The following is a 15,737-nucleotide window of genomic DNA, read 5'->3' as shown; positions in this document are numbered from 1 at the left end:
CCTTTTGTCGTTGTAAACAATGATGCAGAGGAGAGATTTAACTGCGCTCATGGAAGAACTAGGAGCACAGTTGAATGATTGAATGGGGTGTTGAAAAGGCGCTTTGCATGCCTGAACTACCTACGTGTAGTAGACCCACAGCGAGCATGCAACATAATTCTCGCCTGCATCGTGCTTCATAATGTCGCTGAAGAATGCAAGGTTCCTGAATGTGATGGAAGGGGTGATCATTCACAGCCACAAGTAGATGGCCCTGACCTACCACTGGCAGCACTGCAACCAGATGAAGCAGCTGTTGGTCAGTGCGAGAAGCTGAACCATTATTTTTCTTCTGATCAATAAAAGCATTAGTATGCTTACAAAAAAGTGTTTTGTTTTTATTTTTTTATCCCACTGAGACATTTAATATACATACCATGTTAATGAAATGTATTACTTTGACTTACAGATGCTGGCCTATTCAAAGACTGCAAATCTAGATTCTGTAATCCTGATCTTGTGGTATCTGGATCAGAATGATCCTATCTGAAAAGCCTTTGAAAAACCAGGACAAAATCTACAAGATCACTTTGATCTGGGATAGCAAAAAAAGGGATTACAAAATCTGGATCATTTAGATCTGGATTAAACTTTTTGAAAAACTGGGCCCTGATGCCCTGTGTTCACCACACTGTGCAGGTATCGGGAGACATGTACGTTGTAGTAACATGTCCCAGCCAGCAGGTGGTGGAGCAGCAGAGCCTCTTTTCTCTGCTCATCTTTGTATCTGCTGTTTTCACAAAGTTCAGCGTGAGCTCGGAGAGGAGGGAAAGAAGAAGTACTGATCCACCGGTGATCGTCAGAGAAGCAGCCGAGTGTACAGATATTCATTCCTTTTACATGTTTATTCAGATTTTTATCTTTATTTACATTCTCATCTCTGATGTGATTTACACTTTGATTTAATATTTAATAATCTTCAGATTTTATTATTTATTTTGATGTAATCAGTCTGTATTTATCAAGTAACCATGGAAACACAACTAACATTACACAGTTAAAATCACTTCCTGTCTCTGTCCAGCTGTCTGCATGCTGAGGCACAGCAGAGTATACTTGTGTCTGAATCACCAACATGACCTTTGATCTCCCAGGAACAGCCTCAGCTTCTCTTTACTCTGACAGACGAGGACCTTTGTCTTCATCTCCCAGCATCCTTTGCAGGAGCAGGTCTGGAGGGCGGACAGCTCAGACCTCTGTCTCTGCAGGAGCACCGATCCATCAGACTCATCAGGTACAAACACACTTTAATTATTTCTATTTAAAACTCAGACTGACTCACTGAAGGAGAGGCTGAAGGAGTGTTTCTATAGGGCTCTCACACACACACACACACACACACACACACACAGTGTTTGTTTGATCAGGTTATTACGAGACAGACTGAACTTCCTGACGTCTTCATCTCTCAGTTCAGGTTTCCTCACAGCGAACTTTAACCTGTTCAGCTGCTTCTGACTCAACTTGTTTTCTTTGTCAGCAGAGAAACTCAGACGGAGATCACTGAAGCGTTACAGCTCGAGGAGAGGAGGAGAGGAGGAGAGGAGGAGGAGGTTAATGATTTAAACGAGCTGCAGAGGTTCACATCGAGCAGGCAGCTATGCTCTGCAGCTCGGAACTACCAAGACGAAACATAGAGGAACAGTTTAACTCTCTAATTAACACTTTCATATACGAGGAATAAAAAGATGAAGAATCAACCTCACATGTTCAGCTCAGAGCTGGAGTCAGGTCACAGTTAGCTTAGCATAAAGCCTGGAGACAAAGACATGAGAAAGTTAATCTGAAACTCTGCACAGACACTCTTCATCCTGTAGAATCAGTTTATTCTGTTTCTGCTTCTCCAGAGTCCAGGCGAGTCGTGTTCCTGATGTTTCTGATCCTCCTGGTGCAGCAGGGACAGGTAGATATTGGATTGGAGGAAGTAGGGGTGTCTCTCAGAGTCCAGGTGAGTCTCCATGAGGTGTTTTTAGTCTTCCTGGTGCAACAGGGACAGGTAAATGGAGGACTGCAGGAAGCGGGGGTAGCAGTCCAAGTCCAGCAGGGAGTAAATGCGTCTTTGAGCGTGGGACAGCGAGGTGTGGGAGGGGGCTTGCAGCAGCTGGAGGGTCAGGTCCCTAGTCTTACTGTCCAGGTTCACCTGAAACAGAGACACGTGCTGTGTTTGAAATCCAATACTAAATACTGCATACTATATACTATATACTGCATACTGCATACTATATACTATATACTGCATACTATATACTATATACTATATACTGCATACTGCATACTATATACTAAATACTGCATACTGCATACTATATACTGCATACTGCATACTATATACTATATACTGCATACTATATACTATATACTATATACTAAATACTGCATACTGCATACTATATACTGCATACTATATACTATATACTGCATACTGCTTACTATATACTATATACTATATACTGCATACTATATACTATATACTGCATACTATATACTATATACTGCATACTGCATACTATATACTATATACTATATACTGCATACTATATACTATATACTGCATACTGCATACTATATACTATATACTGCATACTATATACTATATACTGCATACTGCATACTATATACTATATACTGCATACTATATACTGCATACTATATACTATATAATATACTATATACTGCATACTGTATACTGCATACTGCATACTATATAGTATATACTAAATACTGCATACTGCATACTATATACTGCATACTGCATACTATATACTATATACTGCATACTATATACTATATACTGCATACTGCATACTATATACTATATACTATATACTGCATACTATATACTGCATACTATATACTGCATACTATATACTATATACTGCATACTATATACTGCATACTGCATACTATATACTATATACTGCATACTGCATACTATATACTGCATACTATATACTATATACTGCATACTATATACTATATAGTATACTATATACTGCATACTATATACTATATAGTATACTGCATACTATATACTATATACTGCATACTATATACTATATAGTATACTATATACTATATACTGCATACTATATACTATATACTATATACTGCACTGCGTTTGGCAGTAGTCTGTAGTATGGAGGAGCTTTTCGAATTCATTTTGCAGTAAGCTGCCAGGCGTTAGTGTCCAGTCCGGACAAAAGCAAACAAACAAAAGCTTCTTTAGCTATAGCGCCCCCTTCTGCTGGAATGCTGCAGCTGTCCGCTATTTCAAACGGGTGTTGTCATGTTCCAGCGCTTTGCATTGTGGGATACAGTTGGCGAGGTAGACTGGTCCAACGCATACTGGAGATTTTCTCTGAATCAGTACGATCCGGGTATTTTTGGCATACTGCACATTTAGCTTTTGTTTGCATACTACAGACTACATTTAGGCCACATCAGGACGTACTGCTAGTGTAGAATGGCATTTTGAACACTGCAACAGTCAGTGATGCAGAGCCAGGTAAACCTCACCTGTACCAGATCGACAGGTTTCCCCTCCAAAATAAAACTCAGAGTTTAAAACAGAAACTGGATTTTGTAGGGGTTTAAAGCACTTTCATAACTTATTTTTGTCTCTGTATTTCTTAAAGCTCTTGTTACCTTGTTAATAAAAGTTCTGTCCGTGTTACAGGTATATGTAAATATAGAACAGGTGTGTTGTACCTCTCTGGGAGCCCCCTGCTGAATGTAGGTGCTGCTGATGTCCCTGGCTCTCCTCTGCAGACTGAAGTTATTAGATGACTGTTTGTACTGTTCACAGGCCAAGTAGAACTGCAGGTTCTCCTCACTGAACTCTGAGCGCAGGAATGCCCCGAACACAGACACACCGGCTGAGGAAGAGGAGGAGGAGGAGGAAGAAGAAGAAGATATTGTTAGTGAGGTAACTTCAGCATGTATCTTGGGATTACTGGGTGAAGAAGAGGATCACAGATCTCTGACAGCACCTCCCCTCAGGCCTGAGATGCTCCACACAAACACAGTAAACAGGAAACGTTTGTGTTTGTGCGTCATGTGTCTGTCTGTTTCAGTGAGGAGAATCAGACCTACTCTGTTCCTGCTGACTCACACTAACAGCACTAATAATATGATGTCTGCAGAGGACAGTCAACATGTCAGCGATAAACACACACACAGCTGATGCAGCACAACAAACATCTTCACATCAGATGTAATGAACAGAATATGATGTGACAGCACACTGAGCAGACAGAAGGCTGAGCAGACTGAGCAGACAGCAGACTGAGCAGACAGCAGGCTGAGCAGAGAGCAGACTGAGCAGACAGCAGGCTGAGCAGACAGCAGGCTGAGCAGACAGCAGGCTGAGCAGACAGCAGGCTGGTGTCTTCTCTGACTGTAAAGAGGTGTATTTAATCTGCTGCTGGTGACGATCACTGTTACTCCGCTGTTTCTATTTCAGTCACATCAGCTGTTAAATGATGGTCTTGACTAATGTCAGTGTACCATGTGATGTTCCTGTTTATTAGAATGATGATTGACAGACAGGTGACGATTACCTTGATGATGAGACGGTGATGGGGAGTGACCGGATGTTATGTGCTGTTGTCCTGCTGTCTCGCTCTGTAAACACCTCGTCTCTGTGTCTCTGTGTCTCTGTGTCTCTGTGTGACTGTGTGACTGTGTGACTGTGTTAGGTTACATCATCAGGTTAGAGAAAGAGAAGTGTAGTTCTTCTGTTCCATCTATAGACGTCAAACTGATCAGATTCACTCACAGATCCTCCTGAAACCTCAGCTCTCTCTCTCTCAGTGAGCGTTTGTAGTTTATCTGTGCATCAGTAAGGGGCGGGACTTGATGACTGTGACAGATTACTTTGAAGAGAACTCACCGAACCTTTAAAAGCATCAGAGCACCAGGACATGACACACGATGACTGTTAAGAGTCTATAGATCAATCTATAAAACACATTACCCACAATGCAGCTGGATAATAGGTTGATCCTTCCTGCCTGATAAACACTCAGGTCACTTCTGATAGTGAACATTAACATCTATTACTGAGGAGCACTGCCCCAGTGTGTATATACATACAGTGTATTCAAATAGAAGAGCTTTACTTTGAAAGGGACCCCAGGAAGCAGTTTAATCTTTATAGCTTCCCTTCTGAGCAAACAGTTAGCTACATTAGCTCATGTTAGCTTGGTAACAGAGTCTGCTAAAGTTAACAACAGAAAGCAGTTTAATCTAGTTTAATCTAATGAAGCTCGTCTCAGATATATGGCTGACATCAATGACTGTGTTCAGGGAGGGATCTCAGTCACGTAAGCTAATATTAGCTTGTTTGATAACACAGACAAAATCTTACATAGCTAAGGTGTCAAAATAGTGTCTGGAGCATAGACTGTATAAATAATGGACGTAGTCACAGTGACGTCACCCATTGGTTTCTGAAGAAGCGTTTGGAAGCCCGAATTGCGCCGCCACTGCTACTCACCGCTTTAACCACACCCTCGACCTTGTTCTAGCTTATGGCCTTGAAACCGAAAACTTAATTGTCTTCCCACAAAATCCTCTTTTATCAGATCACTATTTAGTAACATTCGATGTCCTATTAACCGACTACTCTCCAGTTAACAAAAATGTACTCACAAGATGTTTGTCTGATAGGACTGTAGCTAAATTTAAGGAAACAATTCCAGCTGCTTTTAATTCTTTACCACATCTGTTTACTACAGAAAGCTCTGATGCTAATGTTAGTCCCTCTCAGCTTGATCAGTTTGTTGATAGTCCTGCAGGTTTGCTGAGAAGTACTCTAGACTCGATTGCCCCCTTAAAAAAGAAGATTATTAAACGACAGAGGCTAGCTCCATGGTATGACTCAGAAACTCGTAACTTGAAGCAAATGTCGCGTAAATTTGAAAGAATGTGGCGATCCACCAAAACAGAAGAGTCTCGTTTACTCTGGCAAAATAGTCTTAATAAATACAGGAAGGCCCTACGGCATGCTCGAGGTGTCTACTACTCCTCCCTCATAGAAGAACATAAAAACAATCCCAGGTACCTTTTCAGCACTGTAGCCAGGCTGACAGAGAGTCACAGCTCCACTGAGCCAAGTATTCCTATAGGCCTCAGCAGTGATGATTTCATGAGCTTCTTTAATGACAAAATCCTAAAGATTAGAGACTCTGTAACCTCCTGCCGTTACCTGGTGCAGATGTATCTTTGGAAACTGCTCACACACCTGATGTTTACACTGTTTTTCTCCAATTGACCTTCCTGAGCTAAATTCTCTGATATCTTCGTCTAAACCATCAACCTGTCTTTTAGACACGATTCCAACCAAGCTGCTTAAGGAAGTCTTTCCCTCAATTAGCACTTCTTTACTAGATATGATCAATATGTCTTTATCGACGGGCTATGTACCCCAGTCTTTTAAACTAGCTGTAATTAAGCCACTTCTTAAAAAGCCTACCCTAGATTCAGGCACCTTAGCTAACTATAGACCTATATCTAACCTTCCTTTTATCTCAAAGATCCTTGAGAAAGCAGTCGCTAATCAATTATGTGACTTTCTTCATAACAACAGTTTATTTGAGGACTTTCAGTCAGGATTTAGAGTCCACCATAGCACTGAGACAGCACTGAGAGTTTGATCTACTTCCTGCTTCAGACAGAGGACTTCTCTCTGTACTCGTCCTGTTAGATCTTAGTGCCGCTTTCGACACGATAGACCATCACATCCTGTTACAGAGATTAGAACATTTAATTGGCATTACAGGATCTGCATTAAGTTGGTTTAAATCTTATCTATCAGATCGATCTCAGTTTGTTAATGTTCATGATGTGTCCTCTATGCAAACCAAAGTTAGTCATGGAGTTCCACAAGGTTCCGTGCTCGGACCGATTCTTTTTACCTTATATATGCTTCCTCTGGGTAATATCATGAGGAAACACTCCATTAATGTTCATTGTTATGCAGATGATACTCAATTATACTTATCTATGAAGCCAGACGAAACCAATCAGCTATCTAAACTAGAAGCATGCCTTAAGGACATAAAGATCTGGATGACTGGAAACTTTCTGCTACTTAATTCAGACAAACTGAAGTTATTGTGCTCGGCCCAAAACACCTTAGAGACTCTTTCTCTAATGATATAGCTGCCCTAGATGGCATCAGCCTGGCATCCAGCACTACTGTTAGGAATCTGGGAGTTCTGTTTGATCAAGATATGTCCCTCATCTCCCACATAAAACAAATATCAAGGACAGCCTTCTTTCATCTTCGCAACATAGCAAAAATCAGACACATCCTGTCTCAACACGATGCAGAAAAACTCGTCCATGCATTCGTTACTTCCAGGTTGGATTATTGTAACTCGTTACTATCAGGCTGCCCTAATAAGTCACTAAAAACTCTGCAGCTGGTACAAAATGCTGCAGCACGTGTGCTGACAAGAACTAGGAAGAGAGATCACATCTCTCCTGTATTAGCCTCTCTGCACTGGCTTCCTGTAAAATATAGAATAGAATTTAAAATCCTTCTTCTTACTTACAAAGCTCTTAATGGTCAGGCACCATCATATCTTAAAGAGCTCATAGTGCCATATTACCCCTCTAGAACATTGCGCTCCCAGGATGCAGGCCTGCTTGTGGTACCTAAAGTCTCTAAGAGTAGTGTTGGAGGTAGAGCCTTCAACTACCAGGCCCCCCTCCTCTGGAACAATCTACCAGTCAAGGTCCGGGAGGCAGACACCCTCTCTTCTTTTAAGAGTAGACTTAAAACTTTCCTCTTTGATAAAGCTTATAGTTAGGGCTGGCTCAGGCTGGGACTAGCCCATAGTTATGCTGCTATAGGTTTAGACTGCCGGGGGGATCTGACACACCAAGCTTCTCTCTCTCTCTCTCTCTCTCTCTGACTCTCTGACTCTCTCTCTCTCTCTCTCTTCCTCTCTCTCTGACTCTCTCTCTCTCTCTCTCTTCCTCTCTCTCTGACTCTCTCTCTCTATCTGTCATATTAATGCAGCTCATTAACTCTGTATTTTCTGGTCCCATTAACATTACTAACCACATATCTTCCCGGGAGTTCTTGTGCTCCCTTGTCTTGAAGGTTCCTGAGGATCGTTGCTGCAGACCACTTGCTGCTGTGGACCTGCTCGACTGCAACAACTACTAACATCAGCCTTCCCCATAGTATCATTATTGTTGCTGCTAATGCTAATAGTAGACCTGTTGACTTCAACTGTTACAATTACGATTACCTCAGCCTTTATCATTACTCTGCTTCTCTCGCTAATTTATTTATTTATTTATTTATTTAGCCAATCTTCACCCTAGTCTACCACTATTATTGGCATTGTAACCATAAGTATGTGTCTGTTGTTGTTCATGTAACAAGGACATATGTTGTTGTGGTAACAAGAACATATGTTGTTGTTGCTCTCTTTGCCTGTCTCTATCCTGCATCTCCTTCTATCCCATGTTCGGTCCATCCAGTCTCTTCAGATGGCTGTTCAACATGAGTCTGGTTCTGCTCGAGGTTTCTGCCTGTTAAAAGGAAGTTTTTCTGCCAATGTGCCGAATTGCTAAGTGCTACTCATGGTGGATTGATGTTGGGCCTCTCTTTGAATAACTTAACAAAGAGTCGGTCTAGACCTGCTCTTTCTGTAAAGCGTCTCGAGATAACCCTGGTTATGATTTGGCGCTATACAAATAAAATTTGATTGATTGATTGATTGATTGAAAAACTGAATCAAACTTTCTGACGTCTTTCACTACAGAAGTTTAGATTTTATTCTAATGTTGTTATTGTATTAAAACTATAAAACGCTCACAGTAATTATTTTTACGTCATGTTTTTGCTCGATAAACAGAAATCTCCATTATTTTATATTTTCATGCTGTTTTTGGTTGTTTGTGCTTCATAAAGATTTATTAAAACACGTTTGTGATGTTTTCTTTATAATAAGATCAAAGAATGAGTTTAGATTTCATAAAGACAATAACACATATGTTCATCTATAGATCTGCAGGTTCTGTGGTTGTTGATTTTTTCACATTCATTAGAACATTATGATGTATGTTACCTGTCCTCACATTACAGATGATTGCTTTGATTTTGTGATGATGAATTTGATATGATCTGTAAATTATATTTAATAAATAATATTAAATATTAAATAATATTTAACAGTCGTTGTCCAGTACAGACTGAAGTCCTGTTATTTAAGTGTTAAAGTGATGACCTCACTGTGTTTGTTACAAAGCCTGATTGTGTGTTTTACAGTGAATCATTGACATCACATCTGATTTACTGTCTCACTGACATGACGTCAGTGTCTCCTCCCTCTGAAAGCATCACATCACTTTGCACATCATACTCTCTTCACATCATACTCTCTCTGCACATCATACTCTCTCTGCACATCATACTCTCTTCACATCATACTCTCTCTTCACATCATACTCTCTGCACATCATACTCTTCACATCATACTCTCTTCACATCATACTCTCTGCACATCATACTCTCTCTGCACATCATACTCTTCACATCATACTCTCTCTTCACATCATACTCTCTGCACATCATACTCTCTCTGCACATCATACTCTTCACATCATACTCTCTCTGCACATCATACTCTTCACATCATACTCTCTCTTCACATCATACTCTCTCTGCACATCATACTCTTCACATCATACTCTCTCTTCACATCATACTCTCTGCACATCATACTCTCTCTGCACATCATACTCTTCACATCATACTCTCTTCACATCATACTCTCTCTTCACATCATACTCTCTTCACATCATACTCTCTTCACATCATACTCCTTCACATCATACTCTCTCTTCACATCATACTCTCTGCACATCATACTCTCTTCACATCATACTCTCTCTTCACATCATACTCTCTCTGCACATCATACTCTTCACATCATACTCTCTTCACATCATACTCTCTCTGCACATCATACTCTTCACATCATACTCTCTCTTCACATCATACTCTCTTCACATCATACTCTCTCTGCACATCATACTCTCTTCACATCATACTCTCTCTGCACATCATACTCTTCACATCATACTCTCTCTTCACATCATACTCTCTTCACATCATACTCTTCACATCATACTCTCTCTTCACATCATACTCTCTGCACATCATACTCTCTCTTCACATCATACTCTCTCTTCACATCATACTCTCTGCACATCATACTCTCTCTGCACATCATACTCTCTGCACATCATACTCTCTGCACATCATACTCTCTTCACATCATACTCTCTTCACATCATACTCTCTCTTCACATCATACTCTCTTCACATCATACTCCTTCACATCATACTCTCTCTTCACATCATACTCTCTGCACATCATACTCTCTTCACATCATACTCTCTCTTCACATCATACTCTCTCTGCACATCATACTCTTCACATCATACTCTCTTCACATCATACTCTCTCTGCACATCATACTCTTCACATCATACTCTCTCTTCACATCATACTCTCTTCACATCATACTCTCTCTGCACATCATACTCTCTCTTCACATCATACTCTCTGCACATCATACTCTCTTCACATCATACTCTCTTCACATCATACTCTCTTCACATCATACTCTCTTCACATCATACTCTCTCTGCACATCATACTCTCTCTTCACATCATACTCTCTTCACATCATACTCTCTCTGCACATCATACTCTCTTCACATCATACTCTCTTCACATCATAGTCTCTATAAGGTACAAACAGAGGAAACTGCAGCTGTTCTTCAACCATCAGGAGTTCATGTTTGATCTGATTCGGTGAACCTGACATCAGCTGCTCTGTACCACCACAGTGTTCACACAGGAGATCCTGAAGGTTTGTTGTCTGAATGAACTCAGTAAGGAGTCACTTTGTCTCTGAGCTGCGATCACATCTACTGACAAGAAGCATCAAAGGAACCTTCAGCAGTGACAAAGTAGACACACCACATCCAGGCTTGGACCGGAGATCGGTCTTCTGCTTCATACACGAGTCAGCCTGTGTTCATGTTCAATTCAATCAAAAAGCTTTATTGGCATGAATGTAATTGTTTATATTGCCAAAGCATCATGTAATTAAAAGTATATACAAAGAACATTTCAATAATAAAGCAATAATAAAATAATAATACCATTAATAAGAATTATAATAATCAGATAAATATAAAAGCTGTAAATAATAATCATGCTCTCGCTGATCAATCTCTCAGTGTGTTATATAAATATACTTTCTGTGTATTTGGTCTGATGGCGTTTCAGAGGAACGTTTCATCACTGACTCTTTGTGTCTCCCTCACTTCTCCTTCTGCTGGCAATTCATGCTTTCTACTTTTCAGTCTCCTCAGTCACTTCCTGTTTCTCACGCTGTCAGAACCTCTTTCATCACCCCTGATGTCACCACACCTGTCCAATCACTGCCTGTGTTCCTCCATGTTCATCAGGTTAAGATATCTCTACATACCTGTCTGTCTTCCCCTGATACCTTTGATTACACACCACTCCTCCCCCACCTACACCCAACTACATCACCTGTCTCCTGTCCTGGTCCATCATATTCTCATGGTGGCCATTTTCCTCTGACTTCACGCTCAGGGTGTGAATGATGTCTCACTGAGGTGTTCCACATATACAGGTCAGTTAAACACAGTGAGCCTGACACGTATTGATCTCTTCACTGATTATGAACAGCACACAAGTAAAATCAGCTCATTAGCTAACGACTGACAAAGGCTAATGTTAGCATTCATCCACTTCCTGTCTAACAACACTGTGTGATAGTGATACACAATACTAAAGTAAAGAGTAAAACTGAATGCTAGCTAACTATAATGTTAGCCAGGATGTGGTTGAATGCTAATGTTAGCTGTTAGCTGGTTTTACTGCCTCGTCTGTGTGATTAAAACGGATTAAAGATCAGACTCACTCTGACTGGCCAGCAGGGCGTTCAGAGACTCCGCCCACTTCTCCAGCTCCCCTCGGCTGATCCTCCTCTTCTTACCGTGTCCCACCTGAGACCACTGACGCATGAAGAGCAGCCTGGACCTCCGCTCCACCGCACTGAAGACCAGGAGGACAGGAGGAGTTCAGGTAGAGGAAAGGAGGACAGGTAGAGGACACAGGAGGAGAGGTGAGGAACCGAGAGGACACAGGAGGACAGAAAGAGGACAGAAAGAGGACAGGTAGAGGACACAGGAGGACAGAAAGAGGACAGGTATGTCAGTGCAACAGAAGAGTTGCCTTTAATCAGAGGCCGGTTGATGAACTGTCTGCAGCGAGGTGAATAAACGTGGTTGTTTATCTCACCTGTCTTTGTGTTCTGGGTTGAACAGGTTGGAGTTTGATGAGTGAGGACTCTGAAACAGAAACAGAATGAATCGATTCATCATCCAGAGAGTGTTTGTCTAACCAACAGCAGAAACTGTTCATTTTCTGTCAGAACGACAAAGAAAAGCAACAAACACTTTAAGAAGCAGAAAATATTTAACCTTCGACGTTTGAAACAAATTATTAACCTGTCAGTGGATTAGATGACTGTAACTGTTAAAACAGGAAACAGTGTTTGGGCTGATTTATAAATGGGATAAAGGTTGTTATTGGTTTAAGCCCTCCAAGTTCTTGAACTGAATGGTTCACCTGTTGATCTGAAATCCCTCCTCAGTCGACGCAGACTCTGATGTTTTAAATGTTTAGAAATATAAGGTATGACTGTTTGTCATGAACACTAATATACTACAGCTGCTTTTCTTCTTTTCTCAGTGTGTTGAAGCTGCTCCCTCTCTCCTCTGTCGTGTTTGTTTTTTCCTTTTTATGCAGAATATCAAACTGATATACGTCACATAGATCAGAACACCAGCACCTGTGAGGTACGAGGCAGACCCAAAGATCACTAACAGGGTTCATTATTTTTTACCTTTGTAGCAGTCATGTAGAATTCATAGAACCATAGTTACATTCATAACTAAAGTTTGAAGCTGTAATGTGGAAGAGATCACAGTCTGACCTGCTTAAAAAGTTATTTAAGTTAATTCTGATGTTTTCAAACCTATTTATTTTTACAGATTTTAAGGTCTAAAGACTCACAGGTAACACCAGTACCTGTGTGATCTGACACACAGGTACTGGTGTTAAAACATGGTGATAGTATAATGATTATTTGTCGTCCTGATAAAGTGTCAGACTCTGTCAGAGCCCCTCCCTCTGTCCCCCGGCAGCCTGTCTCGGGGTCTCACCTGTCCAAACAGACTCTTCAGGTGCAGCTTAGCGGCGGACAGTTTGGCTCGATGGTGTCTGTGCTGGGACCTGAAGGGGTTGGAAGAGGAGGAGGAGGAGGGAGACGGGGGAGGCAGGTCGTCCCTCCCCATGCTCTCCGTGCTGCCCTGGAGGTCAGGGGCCAGCTGCCCATCGCTGTAGGCCCTGCAGCCCTCGCTGATCCCACACACGCTCAGGTGGTTCTGGTCCAGCTTCCTCAGCTCGCTCAGCTCCTCCACGCTCACGCTGTGCTCCTTCCTCAGCTCCTTCTTCCCCCCCTCCCCCGCACTCACTCCGGGCTCCAGGATGGTGGGGGTCACCCTGCCTGCCCCCCCGTCCAGCTCGTCCTCCTCCAGGTGAGGCGTGTAGGTGCCAGAGTCCCGGTTCCTCTCATGGTCCGGGTTCCTCAAGGCCACCCTCTTCCAGGGCAGGAAGTCCAGATCCAGGAGGGACCCCTCAGAGCTGAACCTGCGCATGGTGGCTGTGTGAGGAGGAGGAGGAGGAGGAGGAGGAGGAGGAGAGGGAGGAGGAGAGAGGGGAGGAGAGAGAGGAGGACAGAGAGGGGGAGAAGAGAGAGGAGGACAGAGAGGAGGAGGAGAGAGAGGAGGAGAGAGAGGAGGACAGAGAAGAGGAGGAAGGAGGAGGAGGAGAGAGAGGAGGACAGAGAGGAGAACAGAGAAGAGGAGGAGAGAGAGGAGGAGGAAGGAGGAGGAGGTGCAGAGAAGATAAACACACAAATAAAAAGACATAGAATGATTAAGTATTAGAATAGGTCAGAGCTGAACCTGCGCATGGCCGCTGTGTAGGGAGGGGTAAGGAGCAGGAGGAGGAGCAGGAGGAGCAGGAGGTGTAAAAAGTAAAATGTAAAGAAGAGATGAGAGCTGCAGAGAAACAGAGAGGATCTCAGGCCGGGAGACAATCAGTGAACTGGGTCACTGTCGTTACTGTTTCTACTCCACTGAGGGCGCACACACACACACACAAACACACACACACACAAACACACACACACACACACACACAGAGGTTAAATCATTAACGTCAGTGTCACATTCAGGCGTCCTGAATCGTTCCACCTTCATGAAGACGTTCTGCTTTGAGAGGCCGATGATGATGAAGAGATGACCTGCAGAACATTCAGTGTCAGATCAGCTGATCGCAGGAGCCTGTGTGAATCTTTATGGGCTAACACCATGCTACATGCTAACTAACTTGTTAGCTGTTTGCCTTTAACTATGATCATTCGCTGCTGGCTGTTAAAGGATCCACTTAGATCCAGAACACAGTCAGGGACTCACCTGACACCTGGAGGCTCCTGATCAGCTTCCTGTAGAGATCAGAGAGACCAGCTCCATCCAAACTCCGAACAGCAGAACCAGCTGGGACTCAATGATACTGACTGATGACTTGATTTCATCCACACCATGTCCCCTCGTATTATAACTACTATTATCTTTTATTATTAGAACAGCACTATCTGTTTTAATGTCCATTCTGTCTGTTGTCATGTGAAGCACCTGGGGCAGGTAGATTTCTTATTGAACAGCAATATGAGCGTCTTTTCTTGCATGAAAGGTTCCTTACCAATGCTTCATTATTGCAATCAAACAGGTATTTTCTGTAGCTGGATCTGGTTCAGCGCCCGTTCTTTACACAGAGACAGACAGTACCCGTACAGCAGGTCTGAATTATACACTTATAATAATTTCACTGTAGTATAATAATATAATAAAAGTATAAACTGAGGCAGTGTAATTTACAGTCAAAGTTAGAAAACTAGGTAAACTAAAGGACTGGTCTAATGTATATTTGTTTTTATATTTTTAGTTGAATTTTGACACAGTAAAATGAAAATATGGACTTTGTATTCATAACTTTTAACTTCTTAGACAGAAGTCTGACTTCTGATGATTCCTGACTTTGTTTTAGTCCCTGTCTGATTTGACCTCCGTAAACACAGTGAAAACAGCTGTGCACTCTGGTCAGCGGCATGAACTGTGTCATTATGTTGTTTTACAGTCAGTCAAACACTAACCACCAACTACACTGCAAAAACTACACTGATCAGACTCATTATTCGCTAACGTCGGTGTGTGTTTACCTGTTCGTCCTGCAGGTATTAAGCTCTATCCATGTCAGCTCGGTAACTTCCTCCAGGTCTCATGAGCAACATGTGCACGCGCTGAACTCTCAGGAATCCAGCAATGAAAGTTTCAGATCCCAAAGAAACAGCGATGAATCCGACAGCAGTTTCACTCTGTTCTTCTCCTCCTCTCAGACTCAGACTGATCCTCCTCCCGCTGCACAACAACGAGCTACTAAAGAGAAGAGACACACTTCAGGAGAAGTTTCTCCCCCTGTCACACAGACTGCCACACCTTCACT

The 15,737-nt window shown here is 42.1% G+C and overlaps 1 protein-coding gene across 1 annotated transcript; it reads right to left on the bottom strand.

The window, feature by feature from the left end:
* Nucleotides 1–875: 875 nt before the first annotated feature.
* Nucleotides 876–15,719, bottom strand: LOC138609627 (regulator of G-protein signaling 3). The gene is made up of 6 exons (XM_069682240.1): nucleotides 15,454–15,719; nucleotides 13,334–13,833; nucleotides 12,408–12,457; nucleotides 12,028–12,161; nucleotides 3,748–3,914; nucleotides 876–2,179 (listed from the first exon to the last, which is right to left on the bottom strand). Exons 2-6 carry the CDS (start codon nucleotides 13,826–13,828, stop codon nucleotides 2,009–2,011), a joined length of 1,017 nt encoding a protein of 338 aa, XP_069538341.1. The 5' UTR covers nucleotides 13,829–13,833; nucleotides 15,454–15,719; the 3' UTR covers nucleotides 876–2,008.
* Between the last annotated feature and the right edge of the window lie 18 nt (nucleotides 15,720–15,737).

Source organism: Semicossyphus pulcher, unplaced genomic scaffold (genome assembly GCF_022749685.1).
Source record: "Semicossyphus pulcher isolate SPU_LCO1_2020_fin unplaced genomic scaffold, fSemPul1.0.p SCAF_55, whole genome shotgun sequence".
Classification (NCBI taxonomy): Eukaryota; Metazoa; Chordata; class Actinopteri; order Labriformes; family Labridae; genus Semicossyphus; species Semicossyphus pulcher.
The sequence above is the reverse complement of the archived record's forward strand: the minus strand, read 5'-3'. Positions and strand labels throughout refer to the sequence as shown.